The sequence below is a fragment of the Dendropsophus ebraccatus genome, chromosome 14 (genome assembly GCF_027789765.1).
Source record: "Dendropsophus ebraccatus isolate aDenEbr1 chromosome 14, aDenEbr1.pat, whole genome shotgun sequence".
NCBI classification, from domain to species: domain Eukaryota; kingdom Metazoa; phylum Chordata; class Amphibia; order Anura; family Hylidae; genus Dendropsophus; species Dendropsophus ebraccatus.
This window is the reverse complement of record NC_091467.1, coordinates 33,390,244-33,414,208: the sequence shown is the minus strand read 5'-3', so window position 1 is coordinate 33,414,208 and position 23,965 is coordinate 33,390,244. Positions and strand designations below refer to the sequence as shown.

The 23,965-nt window shown below is 43.4% G+C and overlaps 1 protein-coding gene across 2 annotated transcripts in view; it reads left to right on the top strand.

The window, feature by feature from the left end:
• The window catches only part of ASIC2 (acid sensing ion channel subunit 2), a 597,272-nt gene that overhangs the window by 568,987 nt on the left and 4,320 nt on the right, over positions 1-23,965 (top strand). For both annotated transcript variants that reach the window (XM_069952708.1, XM_069952706.1), the window contains exons 4-8: positions 6,322-6,472; positions 6,583-6,639; positions 9,898-10,051; positions 11,146-11,237; positions 12,163-12,242. In XM_069952708.1, coding sequence (XP_069808809.1) covers positions 6,322-6,472; positions 6,583-6,639; positions 9,898-10,051; positions 11,146-11,237; positions 12,163-12,242 — 534 coding nt within the window. The remainder of the gene's footprint in view (positions 1-6,321; positions 6,473-6,582; positions 6,640-9,897; positions 10,052-11,145; positions 11,238-12,162; positions 12,243-23,965) is intronic.

Below are 23,965 nucleotides of genomic sequence, written 5' to 3'. Positions count from 1 at the left end.
CCGCCCCTTTATGACATCACCACAGGTCCTTCCTCATCGCTCTGCAGGCTGTCTGCAAAAGAAATAGCTTTTGCAGACAGCATTAAAGGGGTTATTTAGTGCTACAAAAACATGGCCACTTTCTTTCAGAGACAACACGACTCTTGTCTCCAGTTCAGGTGCGGTTTGCAATTAAGCTCCATTCACTTCAATGGAAATGAGCAGCAAAACCCCGCCCAAGCTGGAGACAAGAGTACTGCTGTCTCTGGAGGAAAGTGGCCATGTATTTGCAGCGCTGGATAACCCCTTTAAGCCTCTGAGACCTTAGTGGGCCCCTGCCAGTGTGGGCCCAGGAGCCACTGCCCCCCCTGCACCCCCCCAAATTTCGCTTATGCTCCAGATACATTGTGGGCACAGGTTATACTCTATGAGATGTGACACCTTGTCACTGTCCTTCCTGTGATGAGCGGCGCCACTCTCTTCATGCCTGATCCCCTTTGATGTTCACATCATCTGCTTCTCAGGCTGACTCATCACTCTGTTAATTGAATTGTTTCTTTATTAAGCTTGTCCAGTCTCATTACCTGCTACTAAACCTGCGGATGTCACATACTATCTATCTACAAGGCTAAGGCCAAGGTAACACAATGCTGCTCTACTTTATTTCTTTATGGTACGGTGAGAATTAAAAGGCTACTCCAATATTAGCTAAAAAAAAAAAAAACATGCTACAGAAGCATATGGCATTGCTTACCTGTCTGCCACAATTCTGAAACTACCAAATATCCATTTGTTTTAGGTGTCTTAGTTCTGTATTCTGTGGTTGTACTACACATCCCAGTATGCACTGCTTTCCCTCAGCTGTTTTACTGTCCTCCCACCCTTTCTACTCTCTACCCACAGTACTCTTGGAACAGCTTTTGGTGGGGAACTGGCAGAACATCAAATTTTACTGCAGACCATTACACAATCAGTGAGGTTGTAGCATGTTGCAGTTATATCGCACTCTCCCTAAGGGCCCTATTCCACGGGACGGGCTTAAAAAGAGAGGGAGGAGTCAAGGAGCTGTAGAAATGACTACTTTTGTAGTTCTGCTGTTTTCCATTTCCTGTCAGTCATTAATCATGTAAAACCAGGCTGAAGCCAGTACTATTAGTTTTTTTTAAATATCATTTTCTTATACCAAACAACCCTTTGATCTTGTAAAGTGACTATGAAGTTCGTCCAACTAGGATGTGGCGGCTCTTGACCATGACTTAGAGTTGAATGTGGCCCAGAAGATAAAATAGTTGGAGGACCTCTTGAGTAGAGTTTTATTAAAGGGTGCATGTCATTTTTATGTTGCCCAAACAAAGAGTAATAAGGGTGGGCCCTGGTGGCTTCTCCCCACTCCCAAAACTAGCCTTGATGGATAGACCTCTTCTTGTTTGCGTATAGGGAGAGATCTGCCAGTCAAGGTGGGACTACTTTACTATTCCTAGTAAACTGTTCTATTTTTCTCAAGCACTGGACTCTTGCTTATCTCTTCTACACCAGCACACACATCTCTACACTTGGGTTAATTTTTTTTCTGTGCTGGTAAGGCACCAAACTGTCCAGGGTGGGTTCTATACCACTCCGGGCTACTGTGGCAAGTGTCCAAGTGACTAGACCCACTCAGCTACCACACCAACGTACCAGCTGACCCGACAGGGAGATCACCCAAACAAACACTCCTTGCACCTCACAGTAGCTGGATAGCCTGGTGCGCTGCGGACCATTTTAGCAGCTTATCAGATGCCAGGAGACAGAACACCACTGGGATGAATATTGTAGCCTATCCTAAAATAATAAGTCCTAGAAAATTCCTCTAAGGTACCCAACAGTCTCACTGTAGGAGCCAAGACTTAGAGAAACCCTAAGGCTCCGTTTACATCTTAACATTTGGCTATTTTTATTACATTTTTTTTTTTTACAATGGAGGTCACTGTTTGATATAGATCTATACAGTGGGATACATTGAAGGTATGTTCCAGTATATCCCCTTAACGGAATAAAATAAACAAGATGAGAACGGAGCTTTACTTTAAGTCTTCCCATTTATCCTTCAGTGAAAGCTGTGAAAAAGCAAGTGAAGTAGGAAGGGAGGACAGATTATAAGGTCTGAAAGCATAGCAGTCACCTGTACATAGTGGAGGCTATGTCTCCAGACACTAATATGTGTAATTTGGGATAGAAGTCATTCTGTAGGAGGACAGCGTATGTAATGGGGATGTCATGCTGAGTTGAGATTGTGTATGGCTCCGGTGGGTGGGTCGCGTGTCCATCAGCTTACATTGCTGATTATGTCTGATACTTACAGCTGGAGAATGACTAATGCAAATCATTGAGCTGCTGCATGATCACATGGGGATACGACGCCGACAGCCTCAGCTAACCCAATCTACTTATGTTCAAAGTCTACCTGGAGCCAGCGATCTTTCTACCTCAGTCACAAAGAGAAATTATACTTCACGTAGGAGACACTATGAATAGTCACTTATCAGAAAGAGCAGACTGTCCCCACCTGCACTGAGCACATACTGTACAAATAGCATCTGTATAGTCAGAGATCTGTACCATAGGTTCCACTTGTGAGGTTATCTATACTGACTTTACATACTATGACAATAACATATTATATTTATATATAAATTGCTCCTAAGCATACATCATTCCGTATTAGGCTGGGCTCAAACAGTATTTTTGCTCAGTATTTTGGTCAGTATTTTGCAACCTCAACCAGGAGTGGATTGAAAACACAGAAAGGCTCTGTTCACACAATGTTGAAATTGAGTGGATGGCCTCCATTTAATGGCAAATATTTGCTGTTATTTAAAAACAACGGCTGTTGTATTTAAATAATGGTAGTTATTTACCGTTATATGGCGGTCATCCACTCAATTTCAACATTGTGTGAACAGAGCCTTTCTGTGTTTTCAATCCACTCCTGGTTGAGGTTGCGAAATACTGACCAAATACTGACTGAAATATATTGTGTGTGAAACCAGCCTTAGGCCGTGTTCACATCTATGTCAGAGGCTTCACAGCAGATTGTGTTCTATTTGACAAAAATATTTTATATATTTGATGAAAATAAGGCTGGTTAACAGTAATTGTGGGGTACCAGACATCCAGGGCGCATATGGGAGAAAATAGGTATGACCGACTAGGCTTTGCTCTCATTTTCTTTTTTTTTCTTTTTTTTTTTGCATTGCTGGATATTAGGATACTGGCTAGAGATGAACGAACCTCAAGCATGCTCGAGTCCATCCGAACCCGATCATTCGGCATTTGATTAGCGGTGGCTGCTGAAGTTGGATAAAGCTCAAAGATTGTCTGGAAAACATGGATACAGCCAATGACTATATCCATGTTTTCCACATAGCCTTAGGGCTTTATCCAACTTCAGCAGCCACCGCTAATCAAATGCCGAAAGTCCGGGTTCGGATGGACTCGAGCATGCTCGAGGTTCGCTCATCTTTAATACTGGCAAACAGGTATTTATCTGGATACTGAGGCACAAATATTCACAGAGCGTACGTAGGGGAAGATTTATCAAACTGGTATAAAGTAGAATTGTCTTAGTTGCCCCTAGCAACCAATCAGATTCCACATTTAATTTTTTAAAGAATCTGGGAGGAATGAAAAGTGGAATCTGATTGGTTGCTAGGGGCAACTGAGCCTGTTCTACTTTACACAAAGAGAGAGAGATGAGAAAATTGCTTTGTTTGATCAGCGCTATGTTTATCAAGCCCCCGGCCTTTCAGCACTGCTCCGCACCCTGCCGCTCCACCCCGGGTGCTGGGGAAAAGCTAGATCCAATCCTGGGAAACTGGGAGAAGTTTCCCAGGATTGGATTCAGCTTTTTCCGGCATTCTGGGAGGAGTGGCAGGGAGTGGAGCAGCGCTGAAAGGCCGGTGGCTTGATTAAATGCTTGCCTCTCTCTCTCTCTCTCTTTATTTATTTATATATATATATATATATATATATATATATATATATATATATATACATATATAGGCAGTAGACTATACTTGTGAGTTCGGGAAAGAAGTATAGAGTGCCCTAAGCAGAAATGTCTCCCTCCAAAATAATAATCATATAGTTATTAACTATCAGCATATAAGGGACTAGAAATATCACGAGGGATGAGGGAACCCGAGAATGCAGTATTTGATTACTGGTGGCTGAAAAAGTTGGATTCAGCCCTCGGGAGTCGTAAGGCTGTTCCATGTTTTCCCAGACTTATTAGGGCTGTATCAAACTTCTTTAGCCACCAGTATTCAGATGCCGCACAATCGTACTCTAGCATGTGTCCGCTCACCTGAATCCGGGGTAAGTGTCGTGGACCCCAAGCCTGGGTGGGTGGTGGTGTTCTAGATGGGTTTCTACCACTTGACCTGGGCATGAAGTATGTGTCCGGGAAAAAGACTAGCAATGTTTAGTCCATTAAACTCAAAAGGTCTGCCACAGTATACATCACTATGTTTTTGTTGTATGACATTGCATACTTCATTTAAACCTTTTAATAATATGATGGGCAGTGGCAGACATATCACTTGTGCAGCCACTTCAGCGGCACAGGGGCCCAGGCCAACAGAGCAGGCTTGAACTCTGAGCCCCAGCCTAGTGGGCCCTTCCACTGCCCCGGGCCCTGCCCCATAGGTGATATGTATGATCCTGCCACCGATGGCCCACCAGCGCTGATATGCCAGCAGCTGCGGCCCACCCCATGCATTGCCCACCCCACATACTGCACTCCTCTATTGGATATGTGAGCCACGGCGGCGCCACGCTCCTGCCCCGGGACACACGCACCAGTCACGTCACCTGGTGGTTGATGATTGCGGCATTGAGGATCCTGATGACCTGGAGGTCCACTGGGGGGTACAGGTGGGGTATTGTGTGTGGGGATGGGGGGCAGTCATGTTGGGTAGTGTGTGTGGCGATGGGAGGCAGCCAGGATGGGTAATGTGTGTGGGGATGGGGGGCAGCCAGAATGGGTATTGTGTGTGGGGATGGGGGGCGGCCAGGATGGGTAGTATGTGTGGGGATCAGGGCCAGCCAGGATGGGTATTGTGTGTGGGTATGGGGGAGACAGCCAGGATGGGTAGTGTGTGTGAGTATGGAGGGCAGCCAGGATGGGTAGTGTGTGAGGATGGGGGGCAGGTGGGGTATTGTGTGTGAGGGTGGCAGCCAGCATGGGTAGTGTGTGGGGATAGGGGGCAGGTGGGGTATTGTGTGTGAGGATGGGGGGCCATCCAGAATGGGTATTGTGTGAGGATGGGGGGCGTCCAGGATTGGTAGTGTGTGAGGATGGGGGGCATCCAGGATTGGTAGTATGTTGAGATGGGGGGCAGCCAGGAATGTGGTGGCATGGTTTCCTTAAGGCAGGGGGAGCCAAATTTTTTGCACAGGGGCCCTATGCAGTCTATGTCCGCCCCTGACGATGGGATATGTTGATGTGACTGAGGTGTATATGCTAATATGTTTATTGTTACATAAGCATTGACTGTTGTTATTGACTGTTTTTTTTTACTGTTATAGATGGTATAAAACACCCCCTAATTTGTTGGGCTAACAGCAATTGATTAATTTTCTGTAACATAAATCGTAAAGCTATTAAACTGCTAAAATAAAGCAGACAAGACAGAGTGCTGCCATTTAGATGAAAAAGACGTAGCTATGAAATATTCAGAAATGGAAAACACAGGGAGGGATCGGCTGGGGACTGTGTGCTGTGCGGCTCCTGCAGCTGCTCTCACATATATTAGAAGTCTGGAACAAACACTACAGAGCTCTCTGGCTGGATGAGAGGAAGGAGGAATTCTACTTAAATCCACATATGCATTAGTCTGTACATTCACTGCAAACCCCACTTGTCATGCAAATTGCTTCAAACCATTTCATTTTGTATCCAGGCATGGTTAACCCTATAGGGTAAGGGCTTTTAGTGGGCATATCATTACAGTGGTGACTGTAATAAGTAGATAAGTGGAAAGTCACATCTGGGTAGTATGGCACATGCCACCATATGTGTAACAGGACATGTATACTAAATGAGGCTCAGCAAAATATTGGCAGTATCTACTTGGATGGTACCATTACACTTGTCTGGGCACTTCTTACCCATCATTCCTACATGATAATAGAGCGAGTTGAGCTACATCATCACTGGAATTTGGCTACTACTTGTGTCATTGGGTTGCCAGTATATTCTCATACACTGCTCATTTCTTGCTATGTACAGCAATATTCTTCAGATGCCAGTAACAAGCGGTAATAACATTTTCCCTTGTTTTTTCTTCTGTCTCCCCTCAGCTGACGTACCTCCCCTCTCCATGGGGCGTTTGTCGATTTTCCGACCTGGGTTCGGATTTTTTCCCAGTATACAGTATCTCAGCATGCAGGATTGACTGTGAAACCAGATACATTGTCGAGAACTGCAACTGCAAAATGGTACACATGCCAGGTAAGGAGAGCACCTGGATGGATGGGGAGGGTATTTGTTTCCTCAAGTTTATGTTATATATGCCATAAGGTGTGACATGTCTGTGATAAAAGATGTCTCTGTGCTTCCAGGTGACGCACCGTTCTGCACACCGGAGCAGTACAAAGAATGTGCAGAGCCGGCCCTGAGTGAGTCCTGAAACCCAAGGCATAACACAAACTATACACACTCAAAAACATTGCACATTTATACACACACCTCTGGGTATCTGAATTTTTTATAGGAAAGAGAAAGTAGTACTAAACTGTACCTTTGGATGAATAAATGATATGTACTGTAGATAATGCAATTCCTTTCAGCTATATACCTGTGAAGACCTGGGAGGGGGAAGAAATATATTTTATGGAAAAAAAAATCACGTGCACCAAACTCCATGTGGTTTGGATACATCAGCAAATGCCAAAACAAGATGCTGATGTATGCGTGCATGGACAGTCACAGGTCTCACGAATTTCACGGCCCCAAACGCAGTCAGACACTAAAAGCTTTCAGATCGTTTTCTGAGCAAATACAAGCTTTGTCTAAGAAGACTTAGAAGTGTGGTTTGTTGCTGACTATATTTGGGGCACTGAAATCAATGGGACCCATCCCTTTCTGCGCACTAATACATCAGCATCTGTACCGTCCAGTGTTGAATGGCACTCTACATGCCAATCTGAAGAACAGACAGGGCTTCAAGCTTACAGGTACCCTTTCATTTTTTAGCTGTAAAATTAAATTGTGTCTGTGTGAAGTGCTGTTTTCCCATTGAGTTCAATTGAAACCAAAGGGAAAAATATCACAGAAAAAAAGTGTGCATACATAGCCTAAAGGCCTTATTACACGGGCCGATGGTGAGGAGCAAGTGAGCGCCAACCTGTCAGATCAGCGCCCCCTTTCTCCTCGTTCCCTGCCGGCGCTATTACATGCGCCAACAGCAAGCAGGAGGGGCTCCCCAGACAATCTTTAGAGCCCATAGGAAATAGCTGCGGTCTTCTGCTTTTGCTCCTATTACACGGGGTGGTGGCTAGCAGACCATTATTATCATTCAAACAAAACACAAGGATTAGCCGATATAAGGCCGATAATCGCTTGGTGTTATAGGCCCTTAAGACTCCATAAACCAGCGACACCCTTCCAAGTTCGATGGTTCAGCAAGTGTTTTAGGGCCAAGGGGCAGCCATCTATCCTGCAATTCCTCACAATGTTCTGCTGAACTCTATTAATAACTGTGCAGATACAAGCAATGTTTTTCCCCTCCAGTATAAGACAATGCAGGCTCTTGATGCTCCTTTAGGCAGAGCAATCATCATTTAGCTATTCATAAACTGGGAGATAACATGTGTTTCATATGTATGGCTCACACATCTGACCTATTGAGCAGAGATACAAGTGATGGCGTCTTCCACAATGCACATCTGATGAAATCCTATGTATAACAATCACCACAGCTCTCATTGGTGCTAATAACCTACGTATCGTGCCCGGCCTGATTATAAGGCTCCATCATTAACATCCCCTTCTGCAGTTCATCTTGCCGGCGTTTCTCGCGGTTTCTAGGACTCTTTAATTAGGGTTTAATTGTTTCTGTCTCCGTTTTTTTTTCTCATTTAACCACTTTCATTATTTGTGCATCTTTTCAACGTGGCTTCAATGAATTTAATTATATCTGATTATTCAATAAAGAGAGAAACAAAGAGTTTGACTTTCTGAACCCTTGATCGATAGATTACGTATCTTTTCTTTCTTTATCTTCCTTCAGACAAAACATAAATTTCCAATCCCACAATTAGATCATTTTACATATAAGAACCACTGATGTGATGAGGGATAATGAATGAGCAACGTGTCATCTCCATTAACCTGTCATCCTCATCACTAGGCATGGCCTTGTCTACACAGAGCCAGGTCTCTGATATGGGTGCCTACTGTAGTCTAACACTGAGCCACACTGTACCAGTGTGTTAGGGGAATACATCATCAAAAACTCTGCCGCATCCAGTGTTACCAGACTGTTCTTCCTAAGAAGAGGAGTATGCTAGTATCCTCAGTACAGAAAAGGTTATGGGTTGACTATAGAGACGGCTCAGACGCAGCTTCAGGGGGGAGCTGGCAATCAATGAAGCCTTATGTTTAAAGAGAAACTATTAGCAGTTTCTTGCAGAGAAACCTGCTGATAGCTCCCGGTAGCCCCTTACCTCCTCTTCCCATCGCCGCTCTTCCAATGCTTGTAAGTCCCGCCGTTTCTGCACGAATCTGCAGTTTTCCTTTAAGCAACTTTAAGCAACAAAGGCATACAATTTTTTTTTACAATATGCATTTCTACATACACTAATAGGTCGCTTCTATTGGAATCAGCTTTCAGTAAAAAAAAAAAAAAAAGCAGCTTGTGGAGATGACCCCATAAAGCCCCTTTGACATGGCAGAAATCAATAACGATTCTGGAATAGAACCTTTTGCCTATTATGCGCCAAATTCAACGTCAATTCCCAAACATCCTATTAGCTTTAATGGATGTCTACACAGTACAGATTGGAAGAGTGACATAACCCCTATTGTGGAAACTGAAAATAGATTAGCCTTATCATGTGGGGATAATCCATCTTCTAGATTGTACAGAAAGCTGCCAAAAGCCACATTAGAAATCTCAGGCTATGCCTATCCACATGCTAAGCCCTGCCTCCACTTCCTGTAATTTGTCCTGATCTTGTTGTTGCTAGAGACAAATTTTCCCTCACAACAGACAGTGGACAGCAAAGTGCAGAGAAGTGAGACACTGAGTAGCCAAGACTTTAGAGCTGTTTTTTTTCTGGGGTAGAGGAGTCATTTGTGGTTAATGAAGATATTTACACATCAAATTACAAGGAATCATGTACTGTAGGCTATCACATGGAGGGAATTTGTTTGAAACCACAGTAACTATTTTAACTCAAATCCTGGCCTCCACATACTGCCATTTCTACACCGAATGCACAAAGCCCTAATACAGCAATTTACATAGGCCAATGCAAGCCTTGTAGCCTGACCCTTTGATGATCATAAATTTAGAAATGAAGCAGTAATAGTTTCTTTATACTGGTTTATGTTTTGTATGAGAAGATAAAACCTAATCCCTTTAAGAGCATGCTGGCTCCATGCATTCTGCCAACTTCCCTGCAGCCTACTTTTCTTTACCCATAAACTAGTTTGAGACAAATCTACTGCATAATTCAATAAGCTGCGAGTCACCACACAGCAGCCATCCCGCTCCATTCAACACGCAGCCATTAACGTTGTCATGCTCTCGTTTTACCATACACTTCTCTTCAGTCTGTCATTTGCATAGATTTTTTTTTTTTTTACTAACACACAGACAGTGAAGAGGTGAAAATCAATGTCCGTTTATCAAGGTTTCCTTGTTTCCAAAGGTTTACTTACAGAGAAGGATGGAAGCTACTGTACATGTACAATGCCCTGCAATCTCACCAGATACAACAAGGAGCTGTCCATGGTGAAAATCCCAAGCAAGACATCTGCCAAATACTTGGAAAAGAAGTTTAATAAGTCGGAGAAGTACATTTCGTACGTATGGCGAGTAGTAAATGTAAGGTGATGAAGTAGCATGATGGGGATGTTCCAGGAAATACCCCTGTTCTAAATGATCATTAGGCTGTATTCACACAATGTTAAAAATAAGGGCAAAGAGTGGCCGTTTTTTGCCCTTATTTATACATTGTGTAAACATAGCCTTAGGCTGTGCTTCCAAACTCGCACTCAGAATACGTTCCAAGTGTGGTCAACACTGCGCCTATAGTTCTTGCTGGGATTATAGGCAATATAATGAAGTTACTGATATTGCCTGTGGACAGATATCGAGCTTCCAGTACTTATCAGATATCAGTCTTCCAGTATTTATCAGCTGCTGTATGTCCTGCAGGAAGTGGTGGACTTTTTCCAGTTTGGAGAGCAGGAGAGGTTTTCTATGGGGATTTGCTCCTGCTCTGGACAGTTCCTGACATGGAAAGAGGTGGCAGCAGAGAGCACTGTGTCAAACTGGAAAAAATACACTACCTTCTGCAGGGCATACAGCAGCTAATAAGTACTGGAAGTGTTGAGGTTTTTTTTAAAATAAAAGTAAATTACAAATCTTCAGCACTTCCTGAGACTAGTTGATTTGAAAAAAAAAAAAAAACATTTTGTAATCTACCCCTTTAATGCAGTGTTAGACAGGCCATACATGATAACGGTTTGCTTGCTTGCCTGATCGCTGTCTCTATTCCCTGATTCGGCAGATAATCGCTCCATCTAATAGGGCCTTTACAAACTGCAATTCTTGCTGATCTTGTGCTTTCTGGTCTACTACCTAGAAAACAATTCTGCCAGTGAATTGTGCATTTACTTCTGTACCCTATAAAACAGCAAGACTACCAGGCCTCAATACAGATGACAGGGTCCAGCAATGGATTCATAAGAATAAAGGATGATACATATACCTGGTTATTAGGAGAGGGATGGGTGAATGTGTTGACCACTCCCTTGGCACAGATGAGCCTTCATGTTGCAGATGATATTTCATGGGACAGTATAAATGGGATATTAGCTTGGCTGGATGAAAGGGCAGCTATGTGTCTTGGTAATACAGATTCTTCTAGATAAATTGTTTCCTCTCTTAACAGGGAGAATATACTTGTCCTGGACGTGTTTTTTGAAGCTCTGAATTATGAAACCATAGAGCAGAGGAAAGCCTACGAGGTGGCCGGGCTGCTTGGTGAGTCTATTCTGTACATGGAATTACCATATTCACCCCAGCATGAAAAGCACCTGGACCCAGGGGGAGGAACATGTCAAACCAGAGCCATTACACTGCCTTGTATAGATGAAAATCTGCTATCTGGGTGTTATCTTAATTTTACAGGAATTATTTTTGATGCTGATTAAAACACGTTTACCCAATGTCAAAGTCTGGAGTTACAATACAATCCCACTACCATCTATGTAAAACCTCCCTATTTTACCATTAAAGTGGTACTCTGGTGAAAATCTTTTAAATGAACTGGTGTTCATTTGCTATTTACTTCTACTTAAAAATTTCAAGTCTTCCAGTATTTATCAGCTGCTGTATGTCCTCCAAGAAATGTTTTTTTTTCAGTCTGACACAGTGCTCTCTGCTGCCACCACTGTCCAAGACAGGAACTGTTCAGAGCAGGAAAGGTTTTCTATGGGGATTTACTGCTGCTCTAGACAGTTCCTGTCTTGGACAGAGGTGGCAGCAGAGAGCACTGTGTCGGACTGAAAAGAAAACAACATTTCCTGCAGGACATACAGCAGCTGATAAATACTGGAAGACTTGAGATTTTTAAGTAGAAGTAAATTATAAATCAATATAACTTTCTGAAACCCCTTTGCTGGATAACCTAACACAGAATAAAATGTGACTTTCCTTCCAAAATGTGTGTTCCACTGTTTTATCAGATTCCAGATGATTTTGCCACTTTGTGCAAAGAACAACATTTTCTGAATTACTGAATGTCAAATTGTATATATTTTTATTATTATTATTTTGTTTTTGTACTCTACAATATATTGGTCACATCCCGCTACACATGTATTGTGCAGAGTAAATGCTTTTCTATAACCCTGGAGATGTAACCTGCTGGATGGTGATAAGTGACTCTGTCCCATCTTCTCTCCAGGTGACATTGGAGGTCAGATGGGATTGTTCATAGGAGCCAGCATTCTGACTATCCTGGAACTATTTGACTATATTTATGAGGTGAGTAACACAAACTCATTGCATTATATACGTCTATAAGTCATGATACCACAATATGTTTAATATATATATATATATATATATATATATATATATATATATGGTTCAGCCGAATCTGGATGCTCTGCATTTGATTACCGGTCGCTGAATAAGTTGGATGTAGCCCTAAGGCCTTATCTACAGGATCTGTGCCGCAATCCGGAGGAGGATCGCCGCACGGATCCCCTAGCCAGAGCCCACCCACCGCCTGGCATGGCAGCAGAGATGACAGGAGAACATGATGTGCTCAACTATCATTGCATCTACTACTCACCTATCGGAAGTGGCCTGGATAACACCACCGGGAGATGAAGTCAGCGTAGTCCAGGCCACTTCTGGTGAACATATAAGCCGGTCAGCAAGGGGGAGTAGGTGAGTGGTAGATGCGATGACAGGAGTGCACATTATGTTCCCCTGTCATCTCTGCTCCGGGGCAGTGGTGCTGGGGGTGATCCGTGCTGCGATCCGCACTAGGAGATGTCCTAGTTTTGTGTGCTGCGGGTCGCGGCACGGATCATGTGAATCGATGCGTTCACTTTAATGGTACCTAAAATTGACCGTGGTCGCGGATCCGTGATATGTGGTGCTGAGGTTTTTTTTTTTTCAGAATTGGTGCTCTATTTACAGAGCAATTTAAAATTTCCCGTTTTGTGTCCGAGAATCCATTTGTGAGCTATAAATTGCCTCTGCATTGGTGTGAAATAGCCTGTAATGTGCTGACATGTTCACAGGACATCAGTGGGGAATTGTGTTAATAAAAGTATATAAAGGAATTACTGTATGACCAATGCTCATATGTGTTATGACATGTGCATCCAAAGGAAAAATGGGAGCGCTGGGACTCCACACTGTACAATACAACTACGCCTGTCACTGAACTATAGAGCGCAATGCCAAAAAAGAACAATGGGGGTTTACATGTCAGTGCGCACAGAGGAGGAACGTCACTGTGTTAACCAGTGAGGGAATGATCACATTAACAACAAAATAAACATCATTTAGGTAGATTATGCATTTAGTCAGGTGTGAAATCTATCTGCTCATTAAAGTCATCAGTCGTCTCCACAGGGTTCCCGCAGGTGACGTCGCCGGCATTGTGCTTTATTAGCACAGTATGGGGCCTGGTACTCCCATCATTGTGATACTGTATGATAATAGGCATTGTCATTACGCCATGTAGAAATTAATCTGCACATATTAGAATAGAATTAGCACATCGCATTCTGAGAGACTGAAGAGCGGGATTAAAATCAATGCCATGAAATCCTATAAAGCATTCTCATGCTCTGCGCTCATACCAGGCGCGACCATTGCTATGCCCTACATTACTGCATAAAAAAGACAAGGCGGTATACTGACTTACAACAAGGCGTCAGGAATTACAGCAATTGTGTGTCATTACATTTGGTAACGTATCCTGGTGATGGCTTGGAGAGGAGAGTGCAGCGCAGGGGATATCAATGCTGTGAAAGGGGCTAGTCATAGGGCCAGCAGAACCCATTGCTGTGAAATAATAGGACTCATCTGCAGATGTATCTTAGATTGCTGATAAGTGCCGGAGTTTGTATTCTACAGCAAAGGTCTGCGAGAGAAAAGAGCAGGACGTTCTAGACAAGACACGCTATACCAGCTCACATCTTAAAAGACTGCTCCTGTTTTATTAAAGGGGAGAATTTTAACAATGGATGTGTGCATTTTACTCCTCATCATAGCCTCAACCTTTTATCTCAATATTATCTACCATATGAGGTAGATATACCTATGGGTATACCTACAGGTACAATCACTGAGTACCCCACATTCTGGCCTTCTGCCTTTATAACTAATAATATCTCAGTTATACTAGTGGCTGAATATCTTTCATTATTGGGATATGGTAGGACAGGAAGCAGCAGAACTAGAAATCTGGGACTGCGTTGTTGAAGTCAGACAATTGTCTACAAAAAAAACAAATATATATATATTTTTTTTTAGAGTTTGTCCTACTGAAAAAGCTTGAGACTGAAGTGAAAATGTTTTTTCCAAAATGCTTAAAAATAAAAAAAGCAAATATTTTAAAAGCATTCACACCTTTAGGGGCTAAAAAAGAAGAATATTAACTCAAAATAAAACTATGTCTTAGAATAGGAAATAAAGGAAGTATTCGTTAGGTAACCGCCTCACTCATCCAATCCTTTAGAATATCAATCCAGGGGCATCAGATTTATGAAGTTCTATTATAAAGGACATTAACTCGTTGATTAAAAAAAAAATTAAGAGACTTGGTTATATTCCCTTCGTTGCATTGTAACCAGTCCCTATTGTCTCTTTACTTTATAAATCCTTCACCCCTTTCCAAGTAGATTACCTCCTCCGTTCGTTCTTGCCTGTCTTTGCCTATAACTTTCGCAGGGGGTGGGAGTGGGGGCATTGCCTGTGGGCACAATCACCAATTTTGTTGGAGGTGTAACAATGGAAGAGGCACTCTTTCAGACATTTTTTTATTGTCCTGAGATTAATTTATTTTGTCACACAAGCAATACAAAGAATGTGTGCAATCCACGCATTAAAGTTACCCCACAGCTAGCTAGTCTCCCTCTAGATACCCTTTCCCCCCACTCACACCAATGCTTCTAACCAAAAACTTACTTTAATTAACCAAAAACTTACATAAAGTACACTTAATTACACTGGCTAAACTTCTCATATAGTACCTACACAGGGGAACTCCAGGTAGAGGTTAAAAAAATGAAACTTCTGCAGAAGCATAAAGCATTACTTACCTATCTATCCCAGTTTTGAAACTTCCAAAAATCCATTTGTTTGGGGGGGGGGGGGGGGGGGGGTTGTTCTGCATTATGTTTCTGTACTTCCTGGTTGAACAGTTCCCAGAATGCAGTACTGGTTCCAGAATGCAATGATTTCCCTCAGCTGTTCATCACAGACAGTCCTCCACCCTGCCTATTCCCCGCCCAAATCTGTTGCAGAACATCTAGGCTGTGTTCACACATTGCAGTTTCATTGTGTTACTGAATTATTTGCAGTACTTTATCTTTCATTGTGGTCCCACCTACACAGCACGCTCTATTCTCTACCTGTAACACCACACAGCACTTTGTATTCTCTACCTGTAACACCACACAGCACTGTATCCTCTACCTGTAACACCACACAGCACGCTGTATTCTCTACCTGTAACACCACACAGCACACTATTACTACCTGTAACACCACACAGCACACTGTATTCTCTATCTGTAACACCACACAGCACTGTATTCTCTATCTGTAACACCACACAGCACGCTGTATTCTCTACCTGTAACACCACACAGCACACTGTATTCTCTACCTGTAACACCTCACAGCACACTATTACTACCTGTAACACCACACAGCACGCTGTATTCTCTACCTGTAACACCACACAGCACACTGTATTCTCTACCTGTAACACCACACAGCGCACTGTATTCTCTACCTGTAACACCACACAGCACGCTGTATTCTCTACCTGTAACACCACACAGCACGCTGTATTCTCTACCTGTAACACCACACAGCACGCTGTATTCTCTACCTGTAACACCACACAGCACGCTGTATTCTCTACCTGTAACACCACACAGCACCCTGTATTCTCTACCTGTAACACCACACAGCACCCTGTATTCTCTACCTGTAACACCACACAGCACGCTGTATTCTCTACCTGTAACACCACACAGCACGCTGTATTCTCTACCTGTAACACCACACAGCACCCTGTATTCTCTACCTGTAACACCACACAGCACGCTGTATTCTCTACCTGTAACACCACACAGCGCTCTGTATTCTCTACCTGTAACACCACAGCGCACTGTATTCTCTACCTGTAATGCTGATATTGGAATAAAGTAAAGAACTTTTTGAATTATTTTTTTTTCTTTTCATTTCCACGCACATATTATGATCAAACATCTTTTATCTTTGAAGTTGAGCCCCGCAGTACTGGTTCCAGAATGCAATGATTTCCCTCAGCTGTTCATCACAGACAGTCCTCCACCCTGCCTATTCCCCGCCCAAATCTGTTGCAGAACATCTAGGCTGTGTTCACACATTGCAGTTTCATTGTGTTACTGAATTATTTGCAGTACTTTATCTTTCATTGTGGTCCCACCTACACAGCACGCTCTATTCTCTACCTGTAACACCACACAGCACCAGACGGCAACACCAGACGGCACGCTGTATTCTCTAACTGTAACACCACACAGCGCACTGTATTCTCTACCTGTAACACCACAGCGCACTGTATTCTCTACCTGTAACACCACAGCGCACTGTATTCTCTACCTGTAATGCTGATATTGGAATAAAGTAAAGAACTTTTTGAATTATTTTTTTTTCTTTTCATTTCCACGCACATATTATGATCAAACATCTTTTATCTTTGAAGTTGAGCCCCACAATAAGGACTTTATCCAATATTATCGTACATGGGATATACTGTTTATGCCTCTATTTTGTCCAGGTGGGATTGTCAGTGCCGGCTCTGATCCTCATTGCCGTTTAGCATAATTTACTTGTGTTACTGCATCATTTTTGTAAATATGTAAACTGGAGAAAATAATCGAGCACTCACCAGGAGATGTCTTCAGCAGTTTATTTCATGGATTCCATAGCAGGGAGGGGGAAGGTGGAAAGGTGTAGGTGCAGGCGCATCACCTGGAATAGCTATTTCGGGACTCCTCCCTTCGTCTAGCCAGGCCGGTACGTCACACCCGGGGGGGTGTTATATACACACAGTGAGTAGTGATCAAAGGTGAAAATAAAAATGTGAACACCAGGGGACATATAAGAGCATACATCATTAGCAAGCACTCATATTGGCACTGGGATACATATAATGGATAAACTATAAGAATACACTTAGATCGTTACGTTCATTAAGTCCACCAGCTCCTGTGGCATTTAACTTAGAGATCCACATTGACTCTCTTTGTAATAGAAAGTGATGCCGCTCTATCCCTTCGGGAGCTTGATTGACTCTTTCAATGCCAAGGAAACGAAGGACCCCTGTGTCGCCGCCGTGAACAGTGTGAACATGCTCGATAAGTCTAGGAACTCCTTTTTTGGATCTTATCGAGTAACAATGTTCTTTGTAGCGCGTCCACAGGGGCCTCTTCGTTTTACCTATGTAAAATCGTTTACATGTACAAACGATGGCGTACACTATGAAAGATGTCTTACAGGTAATTAGATCTTTGACTCTGCAATCAACACCGTTAAGGTTTATGTAACTGACATTAAGCATTTTACTGCAATAATTACACTGGCCGCACCGCCTGTTGCCAGTTATGGGTGCTTTTGCTAGCCATGTAGTTGTGGGGTCGCTGCGACTAATAGTGCTGAGCGCATCACCAATAGTACCGTTTTTGCGAAATGCTATAACTGGGTGTTGTAGTGCATATGTGTCCAGATCTGGGTCTTGCTGCAGCAAGTGCCAGTACTTTTTTATAGCTTTTTTGATCACTTCATTCTGTGCAGAATTCTGAAAAGCAAAAGAAAAAGCGGGTTGTGCTTTATTCTTATCATTTCTACCGTGGATAAGGTTATTTCTATCTAGACTTAAAGCTCTTTTAAATGCTGACTGGACAAGTGGTTTCGGGTAGGCACGAGCGACCAGTCTTTCTTCTAGCTCTTTAGCCTGTGTCTGAAAAGAAATGTCAGTGCTATTCACTCGCCGTAAACGGACCATTTGGCCATAGGGGATGGCTTCACGGACGTGTGTGGGATGGGAACTAGTGTAATGGAGCAAGGAGTTACAGGCTGTGGGTTTCCTGTACACTGACGTGGAAAGCAACCCGTCTAAGACATCCACTTGGACGTCTAGAAACTCAATGGACGTACCTCCTATTTTGTAGGTAAAAAGCATGTTGACGTTGTTATTGTCGTTTAGATACTCGACGAACTTCACAAAGTCGGACTCTGACCCGCTCCAAACTATGAAGACGTCATCAACAAAACGTAAGTAAGTAACCAATTTGTTACTGAAGGGGTTACGTGTGGAGAAGACAACATCATTCTCCAATTTTGCCAGAAAGAGATTGGCATAGGTACAGGAGACCGGCGTGCCCATAGCAGTGCCGATCTCCTGACCGTACCAATCTCCCTCGAACATGAAAACATTGTTATTAAGGACAAAGCGTAAAGCATCACATACAAATTGCTTTTGCATAACTGACTTCTGACAGCGTGACATAAACCACTCGACAGCCTCTACACCCGCATCATGCGGGATGCGGGTGTAGAGGCTCTCTACATCGATGGAGGCCAGAATGTACTCAGGGGACCAGCAAATAGAGTCCAATGTTTTGATGAAGTCACTTGAGTCCTTGAGGTAACCGATGATGCCTGGAAGAATCGGTCTGAGTGTCCAGTCTAAATATTGCGAAAGGGCCTCTGTGGCTGATCCTATTGCTGATACGATCGGGCGCCCAGGTGGTCGGTCCAGAGATTTGTGGACCTTGGGTAGGAAATACCACCTGGGCGTCCTAGGCGTAGGGGGCAGCAACTTTTCCGCCATTTTCTTGTCCAGACTCCCAGTGGAGCAGTGTTTGTTAAGGAGAGTCCTTAGTTGGTTCAATATACCCGGTATGGGGTTCTTAGGGAGCTTAGTGTAGGTTGCAGTGTTGTTAAGTTGCCGATAGGCTTCTTCTAGATAGTATGTTCGTGGCATGACTACAGTGGCGCCCCCTTTGTCCGCCCGTTTGGTTATAAGATCTGGTCTATTCCTGAGCCATTTGAGGGCCCTTTGTTCAGAAAAGGACAGGTTGTTTGCTTTCTTTGGATAAATTAGAGCTTTTACTTCTTTTGAGACCATTTTGTGAAACAAGTCCAGGGGGCTACCTGGAGTGACTTGGGGGCAAAAGGTAGATCTATTACCTCCTGTAAATACGTTATCATCGTGTAGTGGCTCCTCATATTCACGCATGCCGTCAACATCTGCCAATGCTGTGATGCAGCGTACCTCGTCAGCACTGAATTCGGTCGGGGGAAAGAAGCCCAGTGGGCCGATATGGCATCTCATAGAGGACAGAACGGATTGATGCTCATTGTCACTTTTATTTATGTTTTTAAAGAACTTTTTTAAAATAATTTTACGTATGGCCTTGAATAGGTCAATGTCAAATGTTGAGGGAGAGAAGTCTTCAACCAAGCCATAATTGAGACCCTTCGCCAACAGTTGTGTACATTCCGGAGGTAGAATTTCGCCAGTGAGATTGATCACGTTAGTTGGGTTTGATACTAACGCCAGGTCACTTGTTTCCTTTTCTTTTCTCCTCACCCTTTGTTTCCTTGCTTTCCATCCGCCTCTTCTGCTCTTACGCCTAAAGGGCCTGTCCGTCGGGTATTCGGAGGAACTCTGCCACTTGTTGTGATGATGATTCACCCACAGATCAACCCACAACAAGTGGCAGAGTTCCTCCGAATACCCGACGGACAGGCCCTTTAGGCGTAAGAGCAGAAGAGGCGGATGGAAAGCAAGGAAACAAAGGGCGAGGAGAAAAGAAAAGGAAACAAGTGACCTGGCGTTAGTATCAAACCCAACTAACGTGATCAATCTCACTGGCGAAATTCTACCTCCGGAATGTACACAACTGTTGGCGAAGGGTCTCAATTATGGCTTGGTTGAAGACTTCTCTCCCTCAACATTTGACATTGACCTATTCAAGGCCATACGTAAAATTAATTTAAAAAAGTTCTTTAAAAACATAAATAAAAGTGACAATGAGCATCAATCCGTTCTGTCCTCTATGAGATGCCATATCGGCCCACTGGGCTTCTTTCCCCCGACCGAATTCAGTGCTGACGAGGTACGCTGCATCACAGCATTGGCAGATGTTGACGGCATGCGTGAATATGAGGAGCCACTACACGATGATAACGTATTTACAGGAGGTAATAGATCTACCTTTTGCCCCCAAGTCACTCCAGGTAGCCCCCTGGACTTGTTTCACAAAATGGTCTCAAAAGAAGTAAAAGCTCTAATTTATCCAAAGAAAGCAAACAACCTGTCCTTTTCTGAACAAAGGGCCCTCAAATGGCTCAGGAATAGACCAGATCTTATAACCAAACGGGCGGACAAAGGGGGCGCCACTGTAGTCATGCCACGAACATACTATCTAGAAGAAGCCTATTGGCAACTTAACAACACTGCAACCTACACTAAGCTCCCTAAGAACCCCATACCGGGTATATTGAACCAACTAAGGACTCTCCTTAACAAACACTGCTCCACTGGGAGTCTGGACAAGAAAATGGCGGAAAAGTTGCTGCCCCCTACGCCTAGGACGCCCAGGTGGTATTTCCTACCCAAGGTCCACAAATCTCTGGACCGACCACCTGGGCGCCCGATCGTATCAGCAATAGGATCAGCCACAGAGGCCCTTTCGCAATATTTAGACTGGACACTCAGACCGATTCTTCCGGGCATCATCGGTTACCTCAAGGACTCAAGTGACTTCATCAAAACATTGGACTCTATTTGCTGGTCCCCTGAGTACATTCTGGCCTCCATCGATGTAGAGAGCCTCTACACCCGCATCCCGCATGATGCGGGTGTAGAGGCTGTCGAGTGGTTTATGTCACGCTGTCAGAAGTCAGTTATGCAAAAGCAATTTGTATGTGATGCTTTACGCTTTGTCCTTAATAACAATGTTTTCATGTTCGAGGGAGATTGGTACGGTCAGGAGATCGGCACTGCTATGGGCACGCCGGTCTCCTGTACCTATGCCAATCTCTTTCTGGCAAAATTGGAGAATGATGTTGTCTTCTCCACACGTAACCCCTTCAGTAACAAATTGGTTACTTACTTACGTTTTGTTGATGACGTCTTCATAGTTTGGAGCGGGTCAGAGTCCGACTTTGTGAAGTTCGTCGAGTATCTAAACGACAATAACAACGTCAACATGCTTTTTACCTACAAAATAGGAGGTACGTCCATTGAGTTTCTAGACGTCCAAGTGGATGTCTTAGACGGGTTGCTTTCCACGTCAGTGTACAGGAAACCCACAGCCTGTAACTCCTTGCTCCATTACACTAGTTCCCATCCCACACACGTCCGTGAAGCCATCCCCTATGGCCAAATGGTCCGTTTACGGCGAGTGAATAGCACTGACATTTCTTTTCAGACACAGGCTAAAGAGCTAGAAGAAAGACTGGTCGCTCGTGCCTACCCGAAACCACTTGTCCAGTCAGCATTTAAAAGAGCTTTAAGTCTAGATAGAAATAACCTTATCCACGGTAGAAATGATAAGAATAAAGCACAACCCGCTTTTTCTTTTGCTTTTCAGAATTCTGCACAGAATGAAGTGATCAAAAAAGCTATAAAAAAGTACTGGCACTTGCTGCAGCAAGACCCAGATCTGGACACATATGCACTACAACACCCAGTTATAGCATTTCGCAAAAACGGTACTATTGGTGATGCGCTCAGCACTATTAGTCGCAGCGACCCCACAACTACATGGCTAGCAAAAGCACCCATAACTGGCAACAGGCGGTGCGGCCAGTGTAATTATTGCAGTAAAATGCTTAATGTCAGTTACATAAACCTTAACGGTGTTGATTGCAGAGTCAAAGATCTAATTACCTGTAAGACATCTTTCATAGTGTACGCCATCGTTTGTACATGTAAACGATTTTACATAGGTAAAACGAAGAGGCCCCTGTGGACGCGCTACAAAGAACATTGTTACTCGATAAGATCCAAAAAAGGAGTTCCTAGACTTATCGAGCATGTTCACACTGTTCACGGCGGCGACACAGGGGTCCTTCGTTTCCTTGGCATTGAAAGAGTCAATCAAGCTCCCGAAGGGATAGAGCGGCATCACTTTCTATTACAAAGAGAGTCAATGTGGATCTCTAAGTTAAATGCCACAGGAGCTGGTGGACTTAATGAACGTAACGATCTAAGTGTATTCTTATAGTTTATCCATTATATGTATCCCAGTGCCAATATGAGTGCTTGCTAATGATGTATGCTCTTATATGTCCCCTGGTGTTCACATTTTTATTTTCACCTTTGATCACTACTTACTGTGTGTATATAACACCCCCCCGGGTGTGACGTACCGGCCTGGCTAGACGAAGGGAGGAGTCCCGAAATAGCTATTCCAGGTGATGCGCCTGCACCTACACCTTTCCACCTTCCCCCTCCCTGCTATGGAATCCATGAAATAAACTGCTGAAGACATCTCCTGGTGAGTGCTCGATTATTTTCTCCAGTTTACATTGCACCTGTACCACTTCATTGTAGCACCCCAGGCGTCTCAACTGTAAATCTCCTCTGTGCCACCGTCTATCCAGCTTTAGGACTGTTATTGTATGCAGTGCGGGCTTGCTGTTCCTCCACTCTTGCATTTTTGTAAATATGCTGCAGGACTGCAATGAAACTCCAACATGTGTGAACACAGCCCTAATTTCACTGCACACTTCTGCACAATCAGTGAAGTTGGTGAATCACTCCCTGCCCCCTGTGTGCATCATCAGCCTGTGCTCAGCAAACACACACAATGTGAGACATAGGCATGGAATATTTGTCTCCTAAGGTGGGATAGCAGTGGGAGCAGGAGACAATGTAAATTGGCACAGAGGCCATTTTTCTTCACTTCCTGGATTTCTGTTAGCTATCAGTATGGCAGAACCATACAGATATGTTAATACATTGTATAGACACATCTATATAACTTTCAATGTACTTTAATAGAAAACACATTTTCCTTATGTGGAGTTACCCTTTAAGAACCAAACCACCCCTCCCACATTACATGACTGGCAAAAGAAAATATATCAAATACATACTATGGAGGAGATGGCAAGTTATACAAATAGAACACACTACAAATTTAAAAAAAACTCTGGACCCCTTGGTTGAAAGATAGGTCAGCGGTCCTCCTCCTTCCTGATTTGAACTGATTGCTCCGAGCGTCCCCTTATTTAACCCTCTGAGGCTAAAAGACAAACAAATTTAGTAAAAAGCAAAGGCCAATGAGGTGCCCATTGGCCCCAGTTTACACCAGTGTATATTTTACGCCCTTTGATAAATCTCCCCCAGTTTAACGAACATGATCGGTTCATTTGCCACATATGTACATTTACTCTGTTAGATTCAAAAGTTTGGTTTGCTGTGCTGGTTAGACCTACAAAATTCTTGTATCCAACTGGGGGGGGGGGGGGGGGTCATATCACTTCTAAGAGGTAATGATATGGCCCTCACTCCATGGAAGGAAAGCATTTCACTTACCAAGGAATGGATGAATATTGGACCTAAAAGTAATGTGGTGCTATAAGGTAAAGAATCACTTAAAATATTAAGGGTGGCTTTTAGCCCTTTCTCCTTTAAGAACATACATGCTATACTCTAATTATGCTGTCTGCAGAAACTTAAACAGTAATTCCATTTTCATTCACCATTAATGTCCATAATCTTTCTAAGATGAAACTCAGCATTTTTGTGCAGTAACGTAACAATCCAAGACGCTCAAGCACTTTTCTGCTCACTTGATTCAAGCCTCAGGGTAAAGTCTCTTAACAAAATGCTGAATAAGGAAGAGATTCATGGCTTACTAATATAAATGTGCCAGTCTTACCTCTATTCCGTATAATAAGGAGGTATTAACCTTACACAGAGCATCAATAGGGGTTACAATATGGGT